The following is a 20,275-nucleotide window of genomic DNA, read 5'->3' on the forward strand; positions in this document are numbered from 1 at the left end:
TTGTGGTCTGCTCTTTCGATGATCGCCAGACATGACTTCAGGTAATACCCATAATATCTACAAATATATTTTGAAAAGTTTTATCGGTGCGCCAAAGGAAGGGATCTGTACAACATATAGAATAAATAAGATATCATCGAGTTCTATCATGCTGAAACTCCATTTCTTGAATTCCCTTTCTATTACGATCATCCAACTCTTGAATAATAAAATCAATCTCTTGAATCATCCATCTCTTGAAAACCCTCTCCGTCTGTTAATTGGATAGGGAATTCATGCAGACAAATCACACGAGGCTGTGGAAACTAAAATAGATTCAAGGGATTATAAAGAAGCTGCACACATCGTGTGTGTGTGTGGGGGGGGGTCTTTTGTGTTATCAAAAACCAAATGATGTGGAAATGCGTTGCACACACACACACACACACAAAACTTCATTTTTAAATCCAAAGAAATTCACTAAGATAAATGTGAACCTTAATAAGATAATGAGGCTCAGTTGTTAGTAATCTTGTGCATTGCATTGCTCGAGATATTAATCATTAAGAAAGGGCGAAGTTGTACATTTTTTGTAAATATTTGAGAGCATTTTATTGCACTGTTTTTAGATATTATTTGATTTATTTATTTGCTGCATTTTGATAAAAAATTTAAGGGTTTGTTTTTCTGTCACAGCATTTTATGTCCAAATAATGTAGTTTTAATTGTTTGTCTCTTGTATAGAATTGTACGGCTTGTTATTCTGAATGCAAGAAGATTTGCACTGTGAAAATCTACAAAATAGAACCCATAATATAAGCAAAATTGTGCGGGCGAGGCCAATAATTTTGTCGGTAAGTTGAAAATAGTTCTGAAGTTTGAGAATTTCTTTAAAGTTCGGAAAAACGTATTTTCGAAACCCTAAGATCGATTTCACCCGAATATTCAAGAAGGCAGGGCAAAACATACATAAACAGCCTTATTTTAGCTGAGATTAGTTTTGATTTGGGTGATATAAGAGAGACTGTGAAAACTCCCAGTGGAACGGTGTCATGGTACACCAGGGTACCTGGGCCGAAGTCCCTACCCCTTGTAGAACATTTTAAAAGTTACGAAAAATAAATCAATTTTCTAGAAATTAGTTGAGTAATAACAAATTAATAAAAAAATTGATGTAAAAAGTCATGTTAAAGTAAAAAAGTTAAGTAAATTTTGAAATGGAAAAGCTGATAAAATTAAAGTTTACGAACATTTAAAATAAGCAAAATACTAGTAACAGCAGGTCAGGAAAAGCCGTCGAGCTAGTGAGCAAGGCGCGATTTCACAGGCTCAAGAAAGGTGATTCGTCGGGGCCAGTCACGTGGGTGGTCACCCACCCAAGCACTGACCCCGCGATGAACTGCTTGAAAAAATCTAAGAGATGGGAAAGAGAAATAATTAGTTAGAAAGTCCAGGTGATTTCTTCAGTTGAAAAAGGATGAATGCATTTGAGTTTTCAGCTAACTTCAATGGAATCCCAGCATAAATTTTCAGCGGTATTTTTTGCAGATCGTAACTTCTGGATATGGTTGATGATGTTTCGTGAGAGACCTTCCGTCATGTCATCTGGTGGAGGTTTGATTGTTTTCTTCATTTTATCTCTGGTTTCAGTGCTCTGAGGGTTGCTGCTTTCTATACTACGAAAGCAGTGTATATGATATAAATATCTTAAATTTGTATATAATGTATGTAAAATGTAACCAAATGTACTTAAATTTTCAATGTAATCTGTGTTCACAAACTGTGTAAAATGTGCATCCAAATGTATCATTATGCCATTGTTTGGCCTTGTATTGCAACAAATTATTCTGACCAAACTCTAGATAAAGGTGGACGTATATCAATTAACCAATTGGCAGAGGGATGGTGCCCACACTTCCGTCGCATGTCGCATGCTTTCTATATACTAAAGAGAGATTGTGATAGTGCTTTTTATCATTATTGTGGTAGAGTTTATTTTCTAAGTTATATTGTTAACCTATATTTTTTCGTGTTTTTGTAAAATGAATACTTTGTTTATTTTATGTGTATTTTAAGTAATTATAATAAATTGTCAGGTTTTTCCTGCTAATCTGGAATAATTATTTCTATGAGCTGTAGCTCACCATGATATCATAAATGGATATACCTCACACTGTGGTTTATACATGTGTAGCAAGTGCACAGTCGTTGGCGAGAAGTCTGAACTCACCAGAAAGGAAGAAGCCTGTATTCGGTGCACAACGAGACACCTTTCTTCAACCTGTTCGAAGCGGCAGCCAGGTGTGTAATTTATTTGTAATTCTTGTTCGCCTCTTTACCTGTTTAAGCGGCATTAATATCTATTAACATATAGCGATCTCGAGATCTAATAAAAAAGGCTTGCATTACAAAGCAGTTCGAATTTCAGAATGTGTCGCACGGTGGCTGTTTTGTAACAGTGGTATGGTGTTCGACTGCCATGTAATACACCCATGATCGAATCCCAAGGTATTTATCATCTTCAAGGACATGCGAAACTTGTGCGCCACTGCACTTCTCATTGGTCTTAGTAGATGGCGACACTCGCAAGTGACTACATACCAAGCAGCACTAAGCGAGCATATCAACATGTGATAGCTATAAACGAAATGAAAGTTTTTACGTTCTTTAACTTTATATCAATACGTATTGTAACAGCATGTACAATCTTACTCCTTTCTCGTAAACAGGAGATCACGACTTCGAATCTTGTCGGTGCCTCCAAAATAATTAAGACTGTGATACTTGTTTCGCAGTTGAAGGAAACGCCATTGATGAAACTCAGCATTGGTTTTATTTATCATTTTAATTTCACAAGATGAATGATACACTAAAAATTTGGCGAAATGAAGCCAACAGAAAACAATCTAACCTTTGAAAAATAAAATACTTTCTTCGTGCGAGAAGCGCATGCCGCTCTCGAGCCTGCGTTTCAAACGTTGCCATTAAGATGTATATTGTTCTTCATCTATTTCAATTATACAAGCGTTTAACAAAAATATTTAAAGCTGTTACAGTATACAGGCCATAACAAACAGCTATCATTAGAAATTATTTAAATATTTTAGTTTTTTTATGCACTGTTAAAATACCTGAAACACTCATAGTGTAGTATTAGTCCTTAAAAAAACCACAGGCTAAAACGTAAAGAAGCTCAGAAAAATTCTGGTGTTACATTCTAGAAATGAAATATACATTCATTAAAATTTCAAATCGTTCTTTTTTAATATTTTCTTGGTATTTGTGTTGCGATGGTCTATTAGATAATATTTTAATAATACATAGCACTTCAATTTGTAATGTCGAAGTTTGGCAGATATATAAAAAGGAGACTACTGTAACCTGCATAGAGAAGAAAATTGCATTAGTACTAATGTACTTCCTCTATTTTTCAACTAAAAATTTAAAAGAATGAATTTTTTAATCAAAGGATTTACAAGAGAGTTGATTTCTAGGGCTTGCAGAGGATCAATTAATTTTCTCACCTGATATTTTAAGTACCTTTCAATTCTCATTTCATTTCTCCGCCAGAATGCAAATTTCCAGCAGGCACGATATGCAAATTAGGTAGAAGGAAGTAAGCACTTAAAGCAAGGTTTTGGACGGTGAAATCAGAGACTGTTCTGCCTGCTTGAAGGCCGCATTACTAACTTTGATGCTTTAGCGCTTCGAATTCTGTTGCTTTGAGTTATTCTTTCCATTAGGGTTATTCACTCCAACCTCGAATCAGAGCCAGCTGGTGCGCGAGTTAAAGTGTTAAGACGTTATATTGACTATGCTTCAACATTTTTTAAGTTATTCAACATTTTTTAAGTTATTTTTTAAGTTATTTTTTAAGTTATAGTTTACTTAAAACAAAAGATAAACTTTTGTTTTAAGCTAAAATTGTTGGCTTCTGTAAGGGCGAGCTGATGCCGACTGATAAACTTTATTTGAGTTAATAACGGGTTCTATACATCCTTTCCCTGAATTGTGGTACTTTCAAAGACTTGGTCATAATTTACCAAGTCTTCAACATCACGAACATTTTATGACAACTGAGAAAACACGGCGTTACACCCAGTTCACGGCGTAATCCAGTTCTTGTAAATATCATCGAAGGAAACTAAATTTTAGAATTCGCATATACACTTTGTTTTACTGTAAGTCTATTCAAAGAATTTCTTGATCGACAGATCTTACGTATATCTATTCTACAATGCTACTACAATCACACTTGATGAGGTCTTATCAGGAATTCCAACAATGACCTGGTAGATAGTTTCCATTAACCTACATATTGATTGGTGTAGAGTTTTAAGAAATACATTGCTTTTCATTGATTTTTATTAATGAGTCTTTATTAGTATTTAATATTCATTATCTTGACAGGTAATAATCGAATGCCTTTCATCATATGAATGAAAACGCAAACAATGAAGGTAAAGAGAAAAACATTTGTATTAGTATAAAAGTGAACGGTAAGAAAATAGTTTCGTGCTTTATTTATCCCAGACTAAACGTAGTTTTTTTCATATCAGAACTTTAATAGAATATCTGAAACGCTATGTATATATTTGTTTACGTACTTTACCCCATATATAACTCTGAAACGATAAAATAACTTTTAGTTCAGCACATTATACTTGAACCATACGTTTCATTTATATATTCGTTTATATGCTAGCCTTCACAAATTCAGCATTTTATTTTTCACAAAAATTTATTTTGTGTGTTATTTGATTTTAAATTAAATGTTTTTAACTAAATCTGTTGTTTGTTATTTCTTAATTCTATATTCATTTATTTAATGTTTAGAAAGAAATTAGCGTGCCAGATGTAAATATTGAATTTTAAATTTATAAGAAAATTATTTCGCAAGAAGCGAAAAATGAGAAGAATATTTAATGAAATGTTATGTTTTTATCATAAAACATTAAATATTCCCTGAAATTTATTTCATGTTAATATAAACGGAAGAGGAATACGATTTTACTTCCTTGTATGCAGTAAATAATGTATTGTATCCGTGAAAAATTTCGGGTATCATATTTTAACGCAAGTATCCATTTTGACCGATTCCGAACCCTTACTACACTTACAAACAGAACAAAGATCTCAGTTTTACAAAATTGATTTAAAATGGATTCAAAAGCTCTTACGACATCTGCATGTACGTATATATGTGTTTCGCAACACAAAACACAATTAGTCTCAGAACTTTGAAATTTTGTATATGGGATTGCTATAACCTCTAATTGTGTACCTCCATTTTTTATTGCAAATATGTATACCCAACCCGTTTACCCTGGTTATGATTTTCGAACTCGTTGGTCTTAATCATATAATTATCGCAGAAGTGTTCCGATTGGCAAAAACGTTCATGTTTCGGCAGTACCAAATTATATATATATATATATATATATATATTTGACAAGTAACGTATTATATATTTTCGACAAGTAACGAAATTTATATTTTAATGCGGTCTGCCGGTTTCCACACTTATATTTCGCAAAGTTTAAAAGGTTTTTCCTTTCTGCATAATTTCGCGGTGTAATGGGTAGCACACTCGGTGAGTATTCGAGTTGTCCAGGTTCGAGTCCCCGGGGAGGGCATTGCTCAATTTTCACATCTCCTGCTTCAAAACTCGTACTGACTCTATAAGCTTATTTTACTTATGAAAAAATAAAAATATAAGACCTTTGACACCCGTGTGACATATATTTAACTTCAAAAACTTTGTAAATTTTGATGTGAGCCGTTTTGATGGATTGGTTAACTAAGTTATAATGATTCGAAGAAATAAGTTTAAAAGAAGTACAGGAAAAATTGTTTATAATTTAATAGCTTGCACAAGGAAGTCACGTAGTGTACAAATCAGATATTTGTGTAAAGATCTTACCGCAATATACTCAAACAAACGCGTTTAGATGAAGATAATTTGACGCATCGAACTTACATTAATTACTGGATGGTGCAGATGCTGCAAGAACGAAGTCATCAGTCGCTTTGTTCTGCAGAACTAGTACTAGACAGCGATATTTATAGAGCTTTTAACGATCATTCTGGGATTTCTCTATAAGTTTTCCTAACCCAATATTATTGAATTTACATCTTTACTATATTTTTTATTTCGCCAGATGGTTTGTTTATTCCGGAATTTATGCATAGTTGAATAGCAAATAATTTTATTATATAGTTTGAAGAGCTGCGAAATATGGGAGAAACTACATAGGATTAACAGTATGGAAGTGTCTGGCCCTTCGCACCACAACTGAACTGCGTATAAAGATTCACTTTATGTTGAGAATTCCAGGGCTGGTTTTGAACTAAGTAGTAGTATAAAGCTAGGACAGGTTTGACGTTACTGAGCTTGAATCTGCGTCGCGGTATTAGCCGAAGCTTGCAGTCTCTGTTAGCAAAAGGTAAATTTCTTGGAATTTATAGCATTTTGAGGGAAGCTATCCCAGATCCAGGTGAACGGAAATCCTTTTTTTATATATTTATTTTTAGTTTAACTCTCACAAGTGCTAAGGTAGAATAAATTTAAAGATCATCGCCTGCTTGTTTAGGAGGTTTAAACTGATGCAGTGAGAAATAACCCATAGAATCCTTATTTTGTTACCCATAGATTATTATTTACCTATATAATCCTTATTACCTTTAATTTATTGTAATTGAAATTTACTCAAACCTAAGATAGGCTTCACTGCGTATTATTCTTCTGCAAGATAGCAGATTTCACTGTAGAATTGCTTATTTATTTCGTTGTGCATTTCTGTGTTAATAAATAGCTATGTATAGTAATTAAGTATCTCTGCGTACTGGCAGTAGTGTTCTGTGTCTAAAGATTAGCTAGCATTTTCATAGTTAGATAACATTTCATATTTACAATTAATTTTCAACCAAAATGTAATTTTCTATTTCTTGAAAGTCAAAAAGTCATGAATTCAATTAAAGTTTTGATTTTTCAGGTAAATGGATATTACATTACATTGAAAATTTCTAAAGTTTTGCATAAACATTATATACTCAAAAGAATCAGGATGACAACAGAAGTAGGCTGAGAGAACAAAATGTCACAATATGGACATGCAAGAACATTTAGATTAAACGTAAGCACATTGATAATTATAAATGTAAGTGATTCTCTATAACTTCTATCAGTACCACATTTCGTTTAAAGAATGCGCCACGATAATATAAAATGCATTTGAAATTAGTTATGTGTTAAGGGATGGAATTAAAAATTTAATTAACTGATTTTCAAATTCATTTCCTTGTTGAGTGAATGCTAATCACCATGACGAATCAACAGTTAATACCTTCAAAAGAAATTCACGAGTAAAAGAAAGACAAAGAGAGAGAGAGCGCCTTTATGATTGGAATATGTTTAAGGAACGAAATTAGTTCTTGAATGCTGCTGTGCAAGCATAAACGCAATTCATTAGGCGGTTGTTATGACAACCAAGCAGACGCAAAGGAAATTAAAATGCGATCGTAGTTTTCCTTTAAAGAAAATTTTAATAAATGATTTATATACAGCAATAATTAGCAGCACAAAGCATAAACGTGCCTTTCTTCCATTCAATTTTCTTTGAACATTCCAGAGAATTCCATTAAATACATTTTACTTAAAATGTAAAATGTATTTAATGGAATTCTCTGGAAATCTAACTTTAAAATAGTTAATACGCAATTACATTTAATAAAAGTAATCCAAAAAGAAACGGTGACTTCATATTCATAAATGCAATAATAAAAATAAAAATATAAGTTAAAAGCTAATTTTTTCCTCATTTAGGGTAACGTTGCTTCAGTTATTTTGCTTCATTTCTTCAAATATATATATATATATATATATATTGAAATACGTGAAATGAATCATCGTTTTGATAACTGTTCTTATGTTGTCAAATTCTGAGAAGTTTTAAAAAACACCTTTATATCTTTCATTTACACTTTTTTCAAATACACTTTTTTTAAAAAACGTTTGTCCATTTTCTAGTGTTCTTTTTTTTCTAAAGTTCCTTTCGGATTTAATTTAAATACTCCTGTGATTCAGGCTCCACTTTTTCGTTAAGAGATAGTAGTCTTGCATGCGTTATTTTACATAATTCTTTTCTTTTACGTATTTAAATAAGCACCAAGTTCTTTGGCAAAATTCCAGATTCACTTTTGAGAGCACACTACAGCTGCTTATGATAAACAGAATAAAAGATGGTGATATCAAGGAAAATGTGTGGCTCTGAGGGAAAAGCTCTGCAGAAATCTGAAAGTTGTGTTTTAATGGAACATGTTTCCCGTTAAAAGTACAGTATTTCGGTTGTAAAGAGTAGTGTTCTTCAGCTCAGTATTTCAGCTGTATTTATAGCAATATTTTAAAATTAAGCATAAAAAAACTTCTTAGAAATAAAGAAACTAAAAGGAAGACTGTTAAATACTGCTTAAAAGCACTATTACTTGTTTCACAAAACTGTGGTATTCGTTTATAACGCGAATGATTTGTGAGAGTGATAGGTTATGTGAGATTCAATTTATTCAGAAAATACCCCCTTTGTATTGAAGAATGATTCGTATTGCTCGCTTTAAAAATATGCTTATTGTTTATGAGTTAAAGGTTTAACCAATTCCGTAAAATTTAGGATGATTACTTTATATTAAGACTACTTGGTAATGAATTTCTGAAGTTATAGCGTAGAATATAAAAGCCTTTCCTATTATACGAAGGGAATTTAAAAAGAAAAATTTTAGTGAATATTAATAAATTTGTTTAATTACTGACAGCCGACGCTTACACTGTAAACATCATCTATGTAACGTATGGAACACAAATTAATTAAAGCGTGAGTAAATTCACTATGTACACTGATCGTCTAAATTGAAAGATCACCTGAAAAAATATACTGACAGATTAACCTTATCAGTCACTCTTCAGTGGTGTAATTTGTTTTTGCTAATAATCTACAATTAAAAGTGAAATGGATTTCTGCAGATAGCTTAGCGCATGAAGTACTCAAATTCGGCAATTCAAAACATGTTGCGCAATGGATATCTGCAGGAATTCAGGTGTATAGTGTTTTTAAATTTAATGAGGTTATTGCGAATAGTGGGTATTCATTAGTTATGACTCCAGTATTCATTAACTATGTCCCAAAAGACAGATTGAAAGGACGGCAAAATGAAAAGGAGATCGCTGAAGATCTGAATATGTCTCAAAGTGTTACATCAGGAACCTAGACGCTCTTTCTAGGCAGTGAAAATGTTAGTGGATAGTTCTTTTTAACAGCGGCCAAGAACAACAACTACATCCAGACAGTTCTCCCTCGTTTAGGTTCAAAGAATCGAGACCTGTATATTTGCGTATTCTTCATCAGCTGTACAGTTGAAGCCAGCTTTTATTCATTTTATATTGGTATGTTCAAAAGTATGAAAAATTGGTTGTGACGAACTATAAGGATATCTTCGAATGGAACGTTTTAAGTTTTTTTATAAAATTTCTAATGAAAGCTTCTTTTCTAGAGATTTTGAAGAAACGATTAATAACCTTTAAATCCGTGTTCACTTATAATTCACATTGCACATTCAATCCTCAAAGAAATAAAGCAACTTTACATTGTTTTTATTTTATGTGCAACACCACTTTTCTCTACGTTCTAATTAAGATTATGGAAAACAAGTGTGACATTTAATCTATGAAAATGAGGACAGGATAAGCAAATCTTAGGGAATCTCGTGGAGTTTTGTGTAAAAGATGTATGTGGCTATTAAGCCAAAGAACGTAAGTGGGTTATTTGATTCAATTCTAATTCTCGAATCGAAAAATAAAAATAAAAAATAAAACATAATAATAATAAAAAAAATCTGAAATGTTTCAGATTTTAAATTACGTCCATAGGGGCGTTTTTTAACATTTTGTGTGTTACCTTTCTTTATTAAATATCATGTTCCTCGCACTTAAACCATAAGATCCAGTGCAACAGCAATATCGCAAAATAGTTTTAAAACGAGCATATCTTTAGAATTTCCGATACAGAGATTCACGCGCTGGAGATAAAATTTTTTTTTTCTGCACAACGTTGCCATTGCTCGCTTTGAAATCCTTGAGTTTGTTAATCAAAAATTCGTCAAAGTTTTAAAAAATAGGAAATCGATCATAAAATAAATTTCAAATTTCAAATTTGGTCTTCCACATGCTCATATTTGTTGGAGGATTACGTTATTCAAAATTCGATGACTCTATGTACCGTTATTTTATGATAATGTGAGAAATATACATACATTTACGCAGATTTTCATTATTTAATTTCTTCAAATATAATGCAGGACTCTAACATTTTATGGCAACAGTTTGAAAAGTGAACCGACATTTATCCGTCCGATGCAAAATGCCAAAACGAAACTAATAGTCCTTCGGGATTGAAATCCCTTTGGACTAAAAACAGGGTGAAATTATGAAAGTTTGTAAGACAAGAGCAACAAATATTTTAAATGAAAAAATATATATGTAAATTCGAATAGTGACAAAGCCCAAAACGTGCTAAAGTAATGAATTTAGAAAAATTTACGAATTTCAAACTGAAACAACTCAAAAAAGATAATTATAAAACGTTATACTATAACATAAAAAATTTAAAAGTTAAAATGAATAATTTCAAAATAAATAATTTGATTTTCGACATTTTTCCTTTTCAAATTATTCAATTTTTATTTTACATTTTTCACGTTATAACAGAAGTTTTTTCTAATTATACTTGTTGAGTTTTATCAAGTTGAAGTTCGTAGTTTTTCTAAATTCAATACTATACACATATTGATTTTGTTATTATGCACACTTATGTATATCTTTTCATTTAAAATTTTTGCTGTTCTTATGCTCCCGATTTTAAGAACTTACACTTCTATATTTATTTTTTTTTTTACTTTTTATTACTTTATAAAGTAAATATAGCGGTGCCAAACATTTGAAATGCGACACAGTAACACTGTAATTTTATTGTGATTTGGACGACGATATAAGTTTTAAAAATTAAGAGAATATTTTTTTTATATAACAACAAGAAACAGATAGTTAGAACATCTGTTTCGTTAGAAACAATTTTTTTAACGATATATGTTTAGATTCACGAATTTGTTTTCTATTTTAACCATAATGAAGAAATGTGTTACATAATTTCTGAAAGACAAAATGTGTTTTTATAAATCTCATATTACGTTAAATATGTTACTTTATATTACTTGAATTCTCGTTTATTGTATGCCACTATTGTATCCTCGGAGTATTCTGAGTTTCATTTTCGTGAGGTAAATTCTGATTAAATATTTGAACTACAAAACAAGCACATTTTATTAGGTCATTGACATCGATAGCGTGTATAAAGATTGACCATCGCAATATGAAATAGGGCTTAATGGGCTGTCTATGTAAATTAAATAAAACATAAATAGAAAATAAAGTATTTGTTAACACACAGCAAAGATATAAATTACTTTATATATATATATATATAAAAAAAAAAAAAAAATCTGTGCAGAAGCTAAAGACGCTTTGTCAAAGTAGTTTAAGGGGTATCAGAAACCCCTATACCGACAATGTTAAATTGGCCATTTCGATAACCTCTTCTCAAAATCTGCTGTAGATACACGCTTGAAATGTTTTGTGTAATTAAAGTATACCTATCTGATTATACTGAAATGAGCTTTTGAAACATTTTGAATTTTAGAGTAATTTACAGAATATTTTGTTAGGCATAGTAAAATTTAGCCCTTTTCTCACACAAAAAAAACTTAAAATTTTTATTCCAAGTTTATCGCAAAAATCTCATTTCAGTAAATATTAGGAAACCTAATAAATAAGCCTTAAAAATTTTAGATACCTGTAAGAAGAAGTTCCTGAGAAAAGGTACATCGATTATAAAAAATTCACGTTTCGGGAAAAAAGCGTTTTTATGTAAAAATTCTCATTGATCAAAGCAGTCGATGGCATTAAAACTAGATTTTTTACAGTTCTAATTCTCATAGAGATTAAAGAAAGGTATTTTTAGAAAGATAAAAGTGTAAAGAATTTGAAAATGCAAAAATCTGAAATCAGAATTTTTTGAAGATTTTGGGGTTCCAACACCCCTTAAGTATAATCTGATTTGGATAGCAAAACACTAGTAGATGTGCATGTTTTTAAGAATATCTAAAAAATTTGGCACAATTTTGTTCAAAATGCTGAGATATTTTAACGCCGTATATGATTGACTAGTGCAATTCAAAGTTCCTTATAATTAAATGCTGTTTGTTCACAATTACTCACCTATAATCTGGAGCTGGTTGTGCAGTGGATACACAAGGGATTCGCACATAACTTCCTTCTTCGGCCCTCACTTGCGACTGGCTGAAAGTTATTCTTGGACCCATTGGTGAATGCGGCTCTATTTGAATTAGAAAATTTAGTAGCTTACTTAAAATAATTGAAAAAATACATTAAATATGTAAAATAAATGCTTGCTTTGTTCCGTAATTTGGCTTTAACATATATTTTCTAAATTACCTAATTTATACCAGAAATATTTGTGCGATGTATGTACTTCTCATTTCTTGCATTGTTGCATAAAACAAGAACTACAGTAATGCATATGCAGAGGGTAAGGCTTTGATAATAATTAACAGTCGTAATAGTTCTAAAAAACTAATTTTCGGTGTTCTTATACATATGGTTTGGAATGTCCTAGCAAGACGGTATCCATTCAAATATTTTTAATAAGGAAGCCGTTTGACACACTTCACGACTTTTACAGCCGAAAAGATCGCTGCAAAAATATCGCGGAGAATGCAAAGCAAGGCGAAAACGTTGTGGTACAAAACATGGTGCGAGAAAAAAAGCGAAAAAGAAACATCGTAGTCGAAAATATCGTAGTAAAAAATAAAGTACCTATAAATCATGGTATGTCGATAACATCGCACACATGCGTTTTTTTTTTTTCAAATCCTGTGCTGAGTTTGATGGAATGTGTTCAATGAAGAAAACATTATTTGCTTAAATAAAGCACCATGGAGAAAAGTTAACTTACTTTCTTTTGAAAGAAACTTTAAATTACAAAGTTTTACAAATTATTAAGAAATTGATAGTCTCACATGGCACAACACTGTATATAAGTATCGAAGTCATATCGAATTATATGCCTAATAATTTAGCAGTGCTTTATTTCCGCCTTTCTCTGTAATTCTGTAGTTCCTTTCCCTTACTTGAGTAATATATTTTATGATTAGAATCGCCTACCGTGAACATTAAAGCGATCTACCAAGAAGATTTTGAAAATTTCTTTCATTTGTACAGATGCAGGAAAATGATGATTATGACAATATTCGATTACCAAATTTCATTAGATTCATGGAATTGCTTTTATAAGCAATAATTTGAACACGTTAATCTTAAAAATTAAGTCCTAAGTTATAAGTTACAAATTAAGTCCTAAGTTAACTAAGTATTAAGTTAAATTCTTATAGTACTTTTATTATTTCCTACGAACGTGTATTTCCTATCCTCAAGAATTCGATTTGAATATTTTTTCGAATAGATCTAGCTATGGAAAAATAATCTCTTGAGACTCATGGAAATAAAAATGTTGCTTGAAATTGAAAATGTATTACCTAATTCTTTAACACCCAGCATTATAAAAATCCGTATTACATTTCAACATCAGAACGGTACTTAATAATATACTAAAATAAAAGCTGCAATGAAAGGATGTTTATTATTTAAAGAAAAAGTTCTTTTTTCACAGTTTGTGAAAGCAGATTGCAGTTGAAAAAATTATACCTAATTCAAACAAGCGAATTAATAAATACACCATGTCAAATTTGGAACGCTATAAATTTTTGTTTCATTCTTATTTAAAAATATTCCTAAATTTCTTAATAAAAGTGAATGATTGAATTGCAAATGAATTTGCAATGAAATTTGAATGGATGTAAAACTACTGTAGTTAATACAATTAAATTAGGGAACGAGGAATTAAATAATAATTTGATAGAAGTATATCTCATATATATATTTTGGATTTCTAAAACGATTTCCTATCTTATTATGCAAGTAGATTTATTAAAAAAAGAGAGCTTAACTACATTGTATAAAGAAGATTTCTTATTCTAATATTTATAAATTAAAAATGTAATATATAATGAAACTCCTTTATTTTATGATCAATTATAATTATGCACAGCAACGATACATAGATAACCATGTTTACATAGCTTAACACAATTTTAGAGTTCTTAGGAATACTTATAGAAATATTGAAAGTGCAATAATATGTCAAATATTCAAGATTTAATTCTAATTTCTTCGAAAACAGTATTTATTTCGGTTTTAAATAAGTGCATAAACATAAATACAACGTTTCTATTTTTAATAAGGGTTTTGTACTTTCTTTGAAGTTATAATCTTAATTTTTTAAGGAAAATATCTGCTATTGTTAATTTTAAAATTGTTTAAAAATCCAATCTAATTTGGAAACATATACAGATAGAGGATTATTCATTTACATAGTTTATACTCTTATTCCCGAACAAATTTAGGATTTACAGATTAGAAACGAAAATAACGCTTCCTTTGTAGATACTCAACTTATTGCATTATAATTGCTCTGAATTTTTCGAAAGTATTATTTTCATAGTTTACAAGATATTTTTTGTTAAAATAAATGGATTAAAATAATTGGATATAATAGAATTGAATATGCTTTAAAAGCAATTTATATTTTTGAACGGAGACTACAGTAAAGATTATTTTACTTTTTTTTACATAACATATATTTAATATTTCATAGGAGTTCTTTTTTAATTGAATGTAGATGAAGAATAATAATGTGCTCAGTAATAAAAACCTAAGGTTCAACTGGCAGTTTTGGTTTAGTCTGAAGTTTAAGTTTAATTTCGTAAATATATTAAAAATTTAATTTAATTGAAAGAACTCGCAGTTTATTATAAAAGGTTTCTGAAATTTTGCTTTTAGTGTTAAAAAATCAAAAATCATGCTAAATTGTAAGATTTTTGCAGTTAAATTTCACATAAGCATTCACTTAAGAGTGTTTGAGACCTCAGTCTAATTGCTAACGAAAACGTAACAGCCCACAATTGTCTCCAGGTATATGAGCAGCAACATGTATCCATGATAAAGAAAGTGCTGTTGTAAAACCTCAGGTCTCACTATACTCCACGTCTTATCCTCACAGGTTAACTGAAACTGCTGTAGTAACAGGGACTCATCCAATATAATACCGATATAATGTATTAGCATTTAAAAAAACTCAGGACAAGTAGAGCATTTAAACACAAAGGAGTGTTTTTCTTAAGGATTCACGCGGGAAATCATAATCAAATTAGTCCTTGCTCCCAATCAAGTTGTTTTAATCTCATAGTTAAGTAAATAGCACGTGCATACCAATGGTTAAGTTGTGGAAATTTTCTTTCAATGAAAATTTTTATTCTATTTCAGTTAAAGAGTAAGTTTTGCATTGCCTTAAATACTAAATGATTTATCAAATAATAATAAATTAAAGCAGGTTTTAGGTATCAAGATATGCTTGAGAGAAAGGCTTGTAACTCATAAAATATTTTATTCTAAGTTGTTTGATAACAGACTAATATATATCGTCTTAAATGAACTATAAATTACCTGTCACTATTACTTTCCCTGATGTTGGACTAAGTACCAGTTCTCCCGTTAACCGATGTCTAGCCCTGCACTTGAAAGTACTTTTGCCGTCAGAATCGTCCACTTTGTGTAAAACGAGTTCTCCTGATGACAACACTGTATATTTGTCATCTGCAAATAAGAAAAATAATCGTATAATTAAAAAAGAAAAAAAACATAAAGCATTTTTAATGAGTTTGTACTACCATGTGCTCAGAAAAAGGTTATATTTTAATAAATCTAAACACTAAATATATTATCCTTTCTTACATTTACCATTCTGGGCCATATATCTTAAATAATCGACAATAATTTGAAAGAATTCTAGCTCTTGAAAAATATAAATCTATATATATATATAAAGAGGAATGTATGTATGTTTGTTCGCGATTAACTCAGTCACTAATATGGTTATCGTCACCAAACTTTCTACAATTCTTTTCTGGGTTCTGGAAAAGGTCGACGTCCACTTCCCCCCCAAAAAAAAAATCTGAACACTTTCAGTTTTTAAATTACGTCCAAAGGGACCTTTTTTTTAACATTGTGTCTGTTTCCTTTATTTATTAAATATCACGTTCTTCGCACGTAAACCATAAAAACCAGTTCAAGAGCAATATCTCAAAATAGTTTTAAATTGAGCCTATCTTTAGAATTTCCGATACGCAGTCTCACGCGCTAGAGATAAAAATAATTTTTCTGCACAACTTTGCCATTGCTCTCTTTGAAATCTTTGAGTTTATTAATCAAAAATTCGTTAAAGATTTACAAAATATGAAATCGATAGTAAAACAAATTCCATATTTCAAATTGGGTTCCACATGCCCATATTCATAGTAGAATAACGTCATTAAAATTTCGATGGCTCTGTGTACCGTTGTTTTACCACAATGTGAGAAATATACATACATTTACGCATATTTTTTATTATTTAATTTCTTCAAATATAATGCAGGACTCTAACATTTGGTGGCAACAGTTTGAAAAGTGAAACGTACACATATAGTGAACCAATGCAAAATCGCAAAATGAAAACAATAGTCCTTCAGAAACAAAGCCCCTTTGGACTAAAAAAAAAAAAAAAAAAAAAAAAAAAAAAAAAAAAAAAACGTAGAATCGGTGATATTAATTAAAAACTCTGAAAACGCTAATTTTCGCCCTCATTTTTCCGAGTGGTAACAGTCTCGCACCCTAGAGATAAAAATGTGATGATTCACTTCGAAAAGTGTTGCCACTACTCGCTTTGAAATCGTAGAGCTTGTTAATAAAAAATTCGAAGTTTTACAATGAAACAAAAATAGCATTGCCAAACATTAAATATATTATTCCCGATTCCAAAAATTAGTGGGAAGCGATTTCGACTAATCCCATCTTCTTACGATTTTAACCAGCCGAGATATTAATTAAAAACTCTGAAAACACTAAATTTCGCGTTCATTTTCCCGAGTGGGAACATTCTCGCTCGTTGGAGATAAAAATGCTTTACTTCGAAATGTGTTGCTTCTGCTCGCTTTCAAATCGTAGATTTTGTTAATCAAAAATTTTTAAGTTTCACAAAATCTATCTATCTATATATACATAGAAGAATGTATGTCTGTGTGTTTGTTCGCGTTATTTATTTCTGATCAGTCATGATAAATTTTTTGCAACATTTAATAGAATACAGTTGAATATATGTGAAATATTGGATGGAACTTGAATTTTACGACCATTTGATTAGAAAGACGAAAATCATTCAAAACTGCGTGCCATTGTTGCTGATATAATGAGAGAGAATTAGTTTATTTTTCTATCGAACTTTTTTATGTGGGTTCCATATAGCATCAGATGAAAAATGTATGCCTATGAATCGTATTTTTTGCATCGTTTTTAGAGAAGGATTAAAGCGGCGTCGTTCTCGCTGTTCTTAGATACATTACTCTCAATCTGACTAAACTGGCATCGGATACTTCCGCTAGTAAAAGATAAAATCAGTCCGTTTAATAGCTATGCGGAAATATTATCTGATTTCCGAGAACATTCTAAATATACATTGTCGTAAAACGTCATAATCACGTAATGAAATAACTTGTCCATAATTTTTAAACAAGAAAAGGAAATTACAAATCTTAATCAAACTTTATTGTGTATTAATGCTGCAAGAGCTTTTCATAAAACGCCTTCAGGATTGTTACTTCGAAGAAATTTATTGATAACAGTAACAGTGGAAGCTGAACTATTTGAAACAGGTGGGTGATGTATAAGTGGTGGGCTGCTGATAAAGCGTATTAATTATTCATTTCACTTGAATAAATAAAATGACAACATCATTTTACTTTTTCAATACCTTTTTAACCGCTGCATAGAAACGTATTTGTTTTTTCTTCATTATCAGCATATTTAGTAAGATACATAAAAATAAAATGACTATTAAAATAATTGAATTTATTTCATTGAAACGAAGGCTAAATTAGGTAACACACTAAATTCATATCTTAGAGCAACCTCTTAGATTCATCTGTCCTGACATAGGAAAACTACTTAAAATAATCATATATTTGTAGCGCAAAAAGAGACATAGGTAGTTTATAACCTCGAAATTTCAAATAATAGATTGTCACATTTTCCATAAAATATTTATCAACATCAGTGGAATTTAGATATTTATGTGATAAGAAAAAGAGAAGAAATATTTTAGCTATAAAAACTAATACGTAACATTTAGCTATAAAATTGGATTAAAAGACATTTTGGACTTTTTAATTAACTAAAAAGATATCTTCATAAATCAGAAACAAATGTTAGCATTCAAACAGAAGAAAATTTTACGGATTTCTTTATCATTCGCCATATGTAAAGAGATAGAAGTTACATCAAATAAATAAAAGAATGCACTTTAAAACATCAAAAATTCATATTTACTCCTTGATAAGAATTATATATTAAAATACTTAAGTAAGATTTTTAAACTCTTAAGAAAGAGTAAGCATTAAATTACTCAGCGTTTAATTGTTTGGGAAAATAACAATTTCAGTGTTGATAAAAATTTTAAAATATTTTTTTCATTAAATAACGTATATGAAAGATACCACAGTTTTACAATATGGTAATAGTATCATAAAGAAATTTTAAATTATTTAGTATTATTGCAGTATAGATTTTTAAACTTGCAAATATATTGTTAATTATTCGACTCTTCCTGCTATTTCTCTAAAAGAATGTAGTTATTCGATATCGTTTCTTTCATCTCATTATTAAACGATTAACATTTATTAAATAAATCAGAATTTCCAGAAATCTTGATTTAGTAAACTTTATGTCGAGCCAAATTAATATTCTCTTCACAAATACGAAATTTTATTCATGAAATTGTAGTCTAATAATATAGAAAACTAGGTGCGCGCAAAATGCACTTTCGTAGGAGGAGTTCAGGAAAAATCGCAGTCTTCACTAAACTCGACTTGTTTTTAACTCCTTACTAATAATGCGTGAACTCAGTAAATTCATTAACAGTTAATCATGAAAGCGCATTTACCATTAGAAGAGACTTAATTTTTTTACACTTATTTCACATAATATTAAATTTATTAAATAAATTGTATCCTTTTTCAAAACTTGTTTTTTAAAGCTTTCGAACAATAAATTAGGAAAATAATTGCTCACGAGATAATAATATAACATCCTTACAACAAACAAGTAATTCACTGTGTAGCAGTCATTGTAAAATAGCATTCCCATAAACTTCTCGCTCTCCAATTACTTTTTTAAATTGTTGAATTATCACTAAATTTTTATTAATGCAGCAAGTGAATAAAATTATGACTACTGAAGCAGAGTGCGTATTCGGTGAATATTCAGTATTTGAGAGCGATCTATTTTGCTTATAAATAAGATACACTTTCATCGATATAATCATAGAACCACTGTACAGCAAGCTAAATCTTGTAAAAATCCCATTAGGAAAGCTATGCTTCCCAATAGACGAAAACTTTGGCAAACTATTCCTAAAACATATAATTTTAATTAGAGCAGAGAATATTTCTTGCATGAGAATTTTTTTCAGTGTAATTGTAAAAATGATTTACAACAGAATACCAAACATACATTTTGACATTCACGATTTTAGTTACTAAAAATAAATGTTCCATGATGAGTGCCTTATTGATTTTTTCATAATCACTTTATAAAAATGTTAAAGAGTATTAAGAAGCTAAATATTTTTTTCAAAACAAGGTAAAAATCCATTGCCGACAAACATTTTTTTCTCCCCCTCTATTGCTAATAGAAATGAATATAAACAATTTTTAGGGGCAAATGCGTAAGAAGATATTTTAAAAATTAATTTTTAATACTAATTATTCAATGCCTGTTTTATTCAGCTGTTTATTCTTACGTAAAGCTGATTTTGGAAGACATTATTATATCACACAGCTGTTTCAAAGGAATATTGTTATAGGGATTTAAAAATATATAAATAAATTGAAAATCTGTATCAGTAAGACCAAGAAATATCCGTAAGATATAGTAAGTTTCGCTGTTATAAATAAAGGAATCGGATTTTGATGTTTAAAAGAACAAAATTTAACGATGGGAAATGACCCATTTCATGATAAGGAA

The 20,275-nt window shown here is 30.2% G+C and overlaps 1 protein-coding gene across 6 annotated transcripts in view; it reads right to left on the bottom strand.

The window, feature by feature from the left end:
- The window catches only part of LOC118188464 (cell adhesion molecule Dscam1-like), a 572,681-nt gene that overhangs the window by 384,025 nt on the left and 168,381 nt on the right, over positions 1-20,275 (bottom strand). For all 6 annotated transcript variants that reach the window (XR_015041171.1, XR_015041170.1, XR_015041169.1 and 3 more), the window contains exons 4-5: positions 15,665-15,814; positions 12,302-12,419 (exon numbers count right to left, since the gene is read on the bottom strand). Coding sequence is in view for 3 of the 6 variants with exons in the window: in XM_085816872.1 (XP_085672998.1) it covers positions 12,302-12,419; positions 15,665-15,814 (268 nt within the window). In the remaining 3 variants the exon portion in view is untranslated. The remainder of the gene's footprint in view (positions 1-12,301; positions 12,420-15,664; positions 15,815-20,275) is intronic.

The sequence above is a fragment of the Stegodyphus dumicola genome, chromosome 5 (assembly GCF_044657685.1).
Source record: "Stegodyphus dumicola isolate Sdum_Otavi_A_Nest chromosome 5, ASM4465768v1".
In the NCBI taxonomy this organism is placed as follows: domain Eukaryota; kingdom Metazoa; phylum Arthropoda; class Arachnida; order Araneae; family Eresidae; genus Stegodyphus; species Stegodyphus dumicola.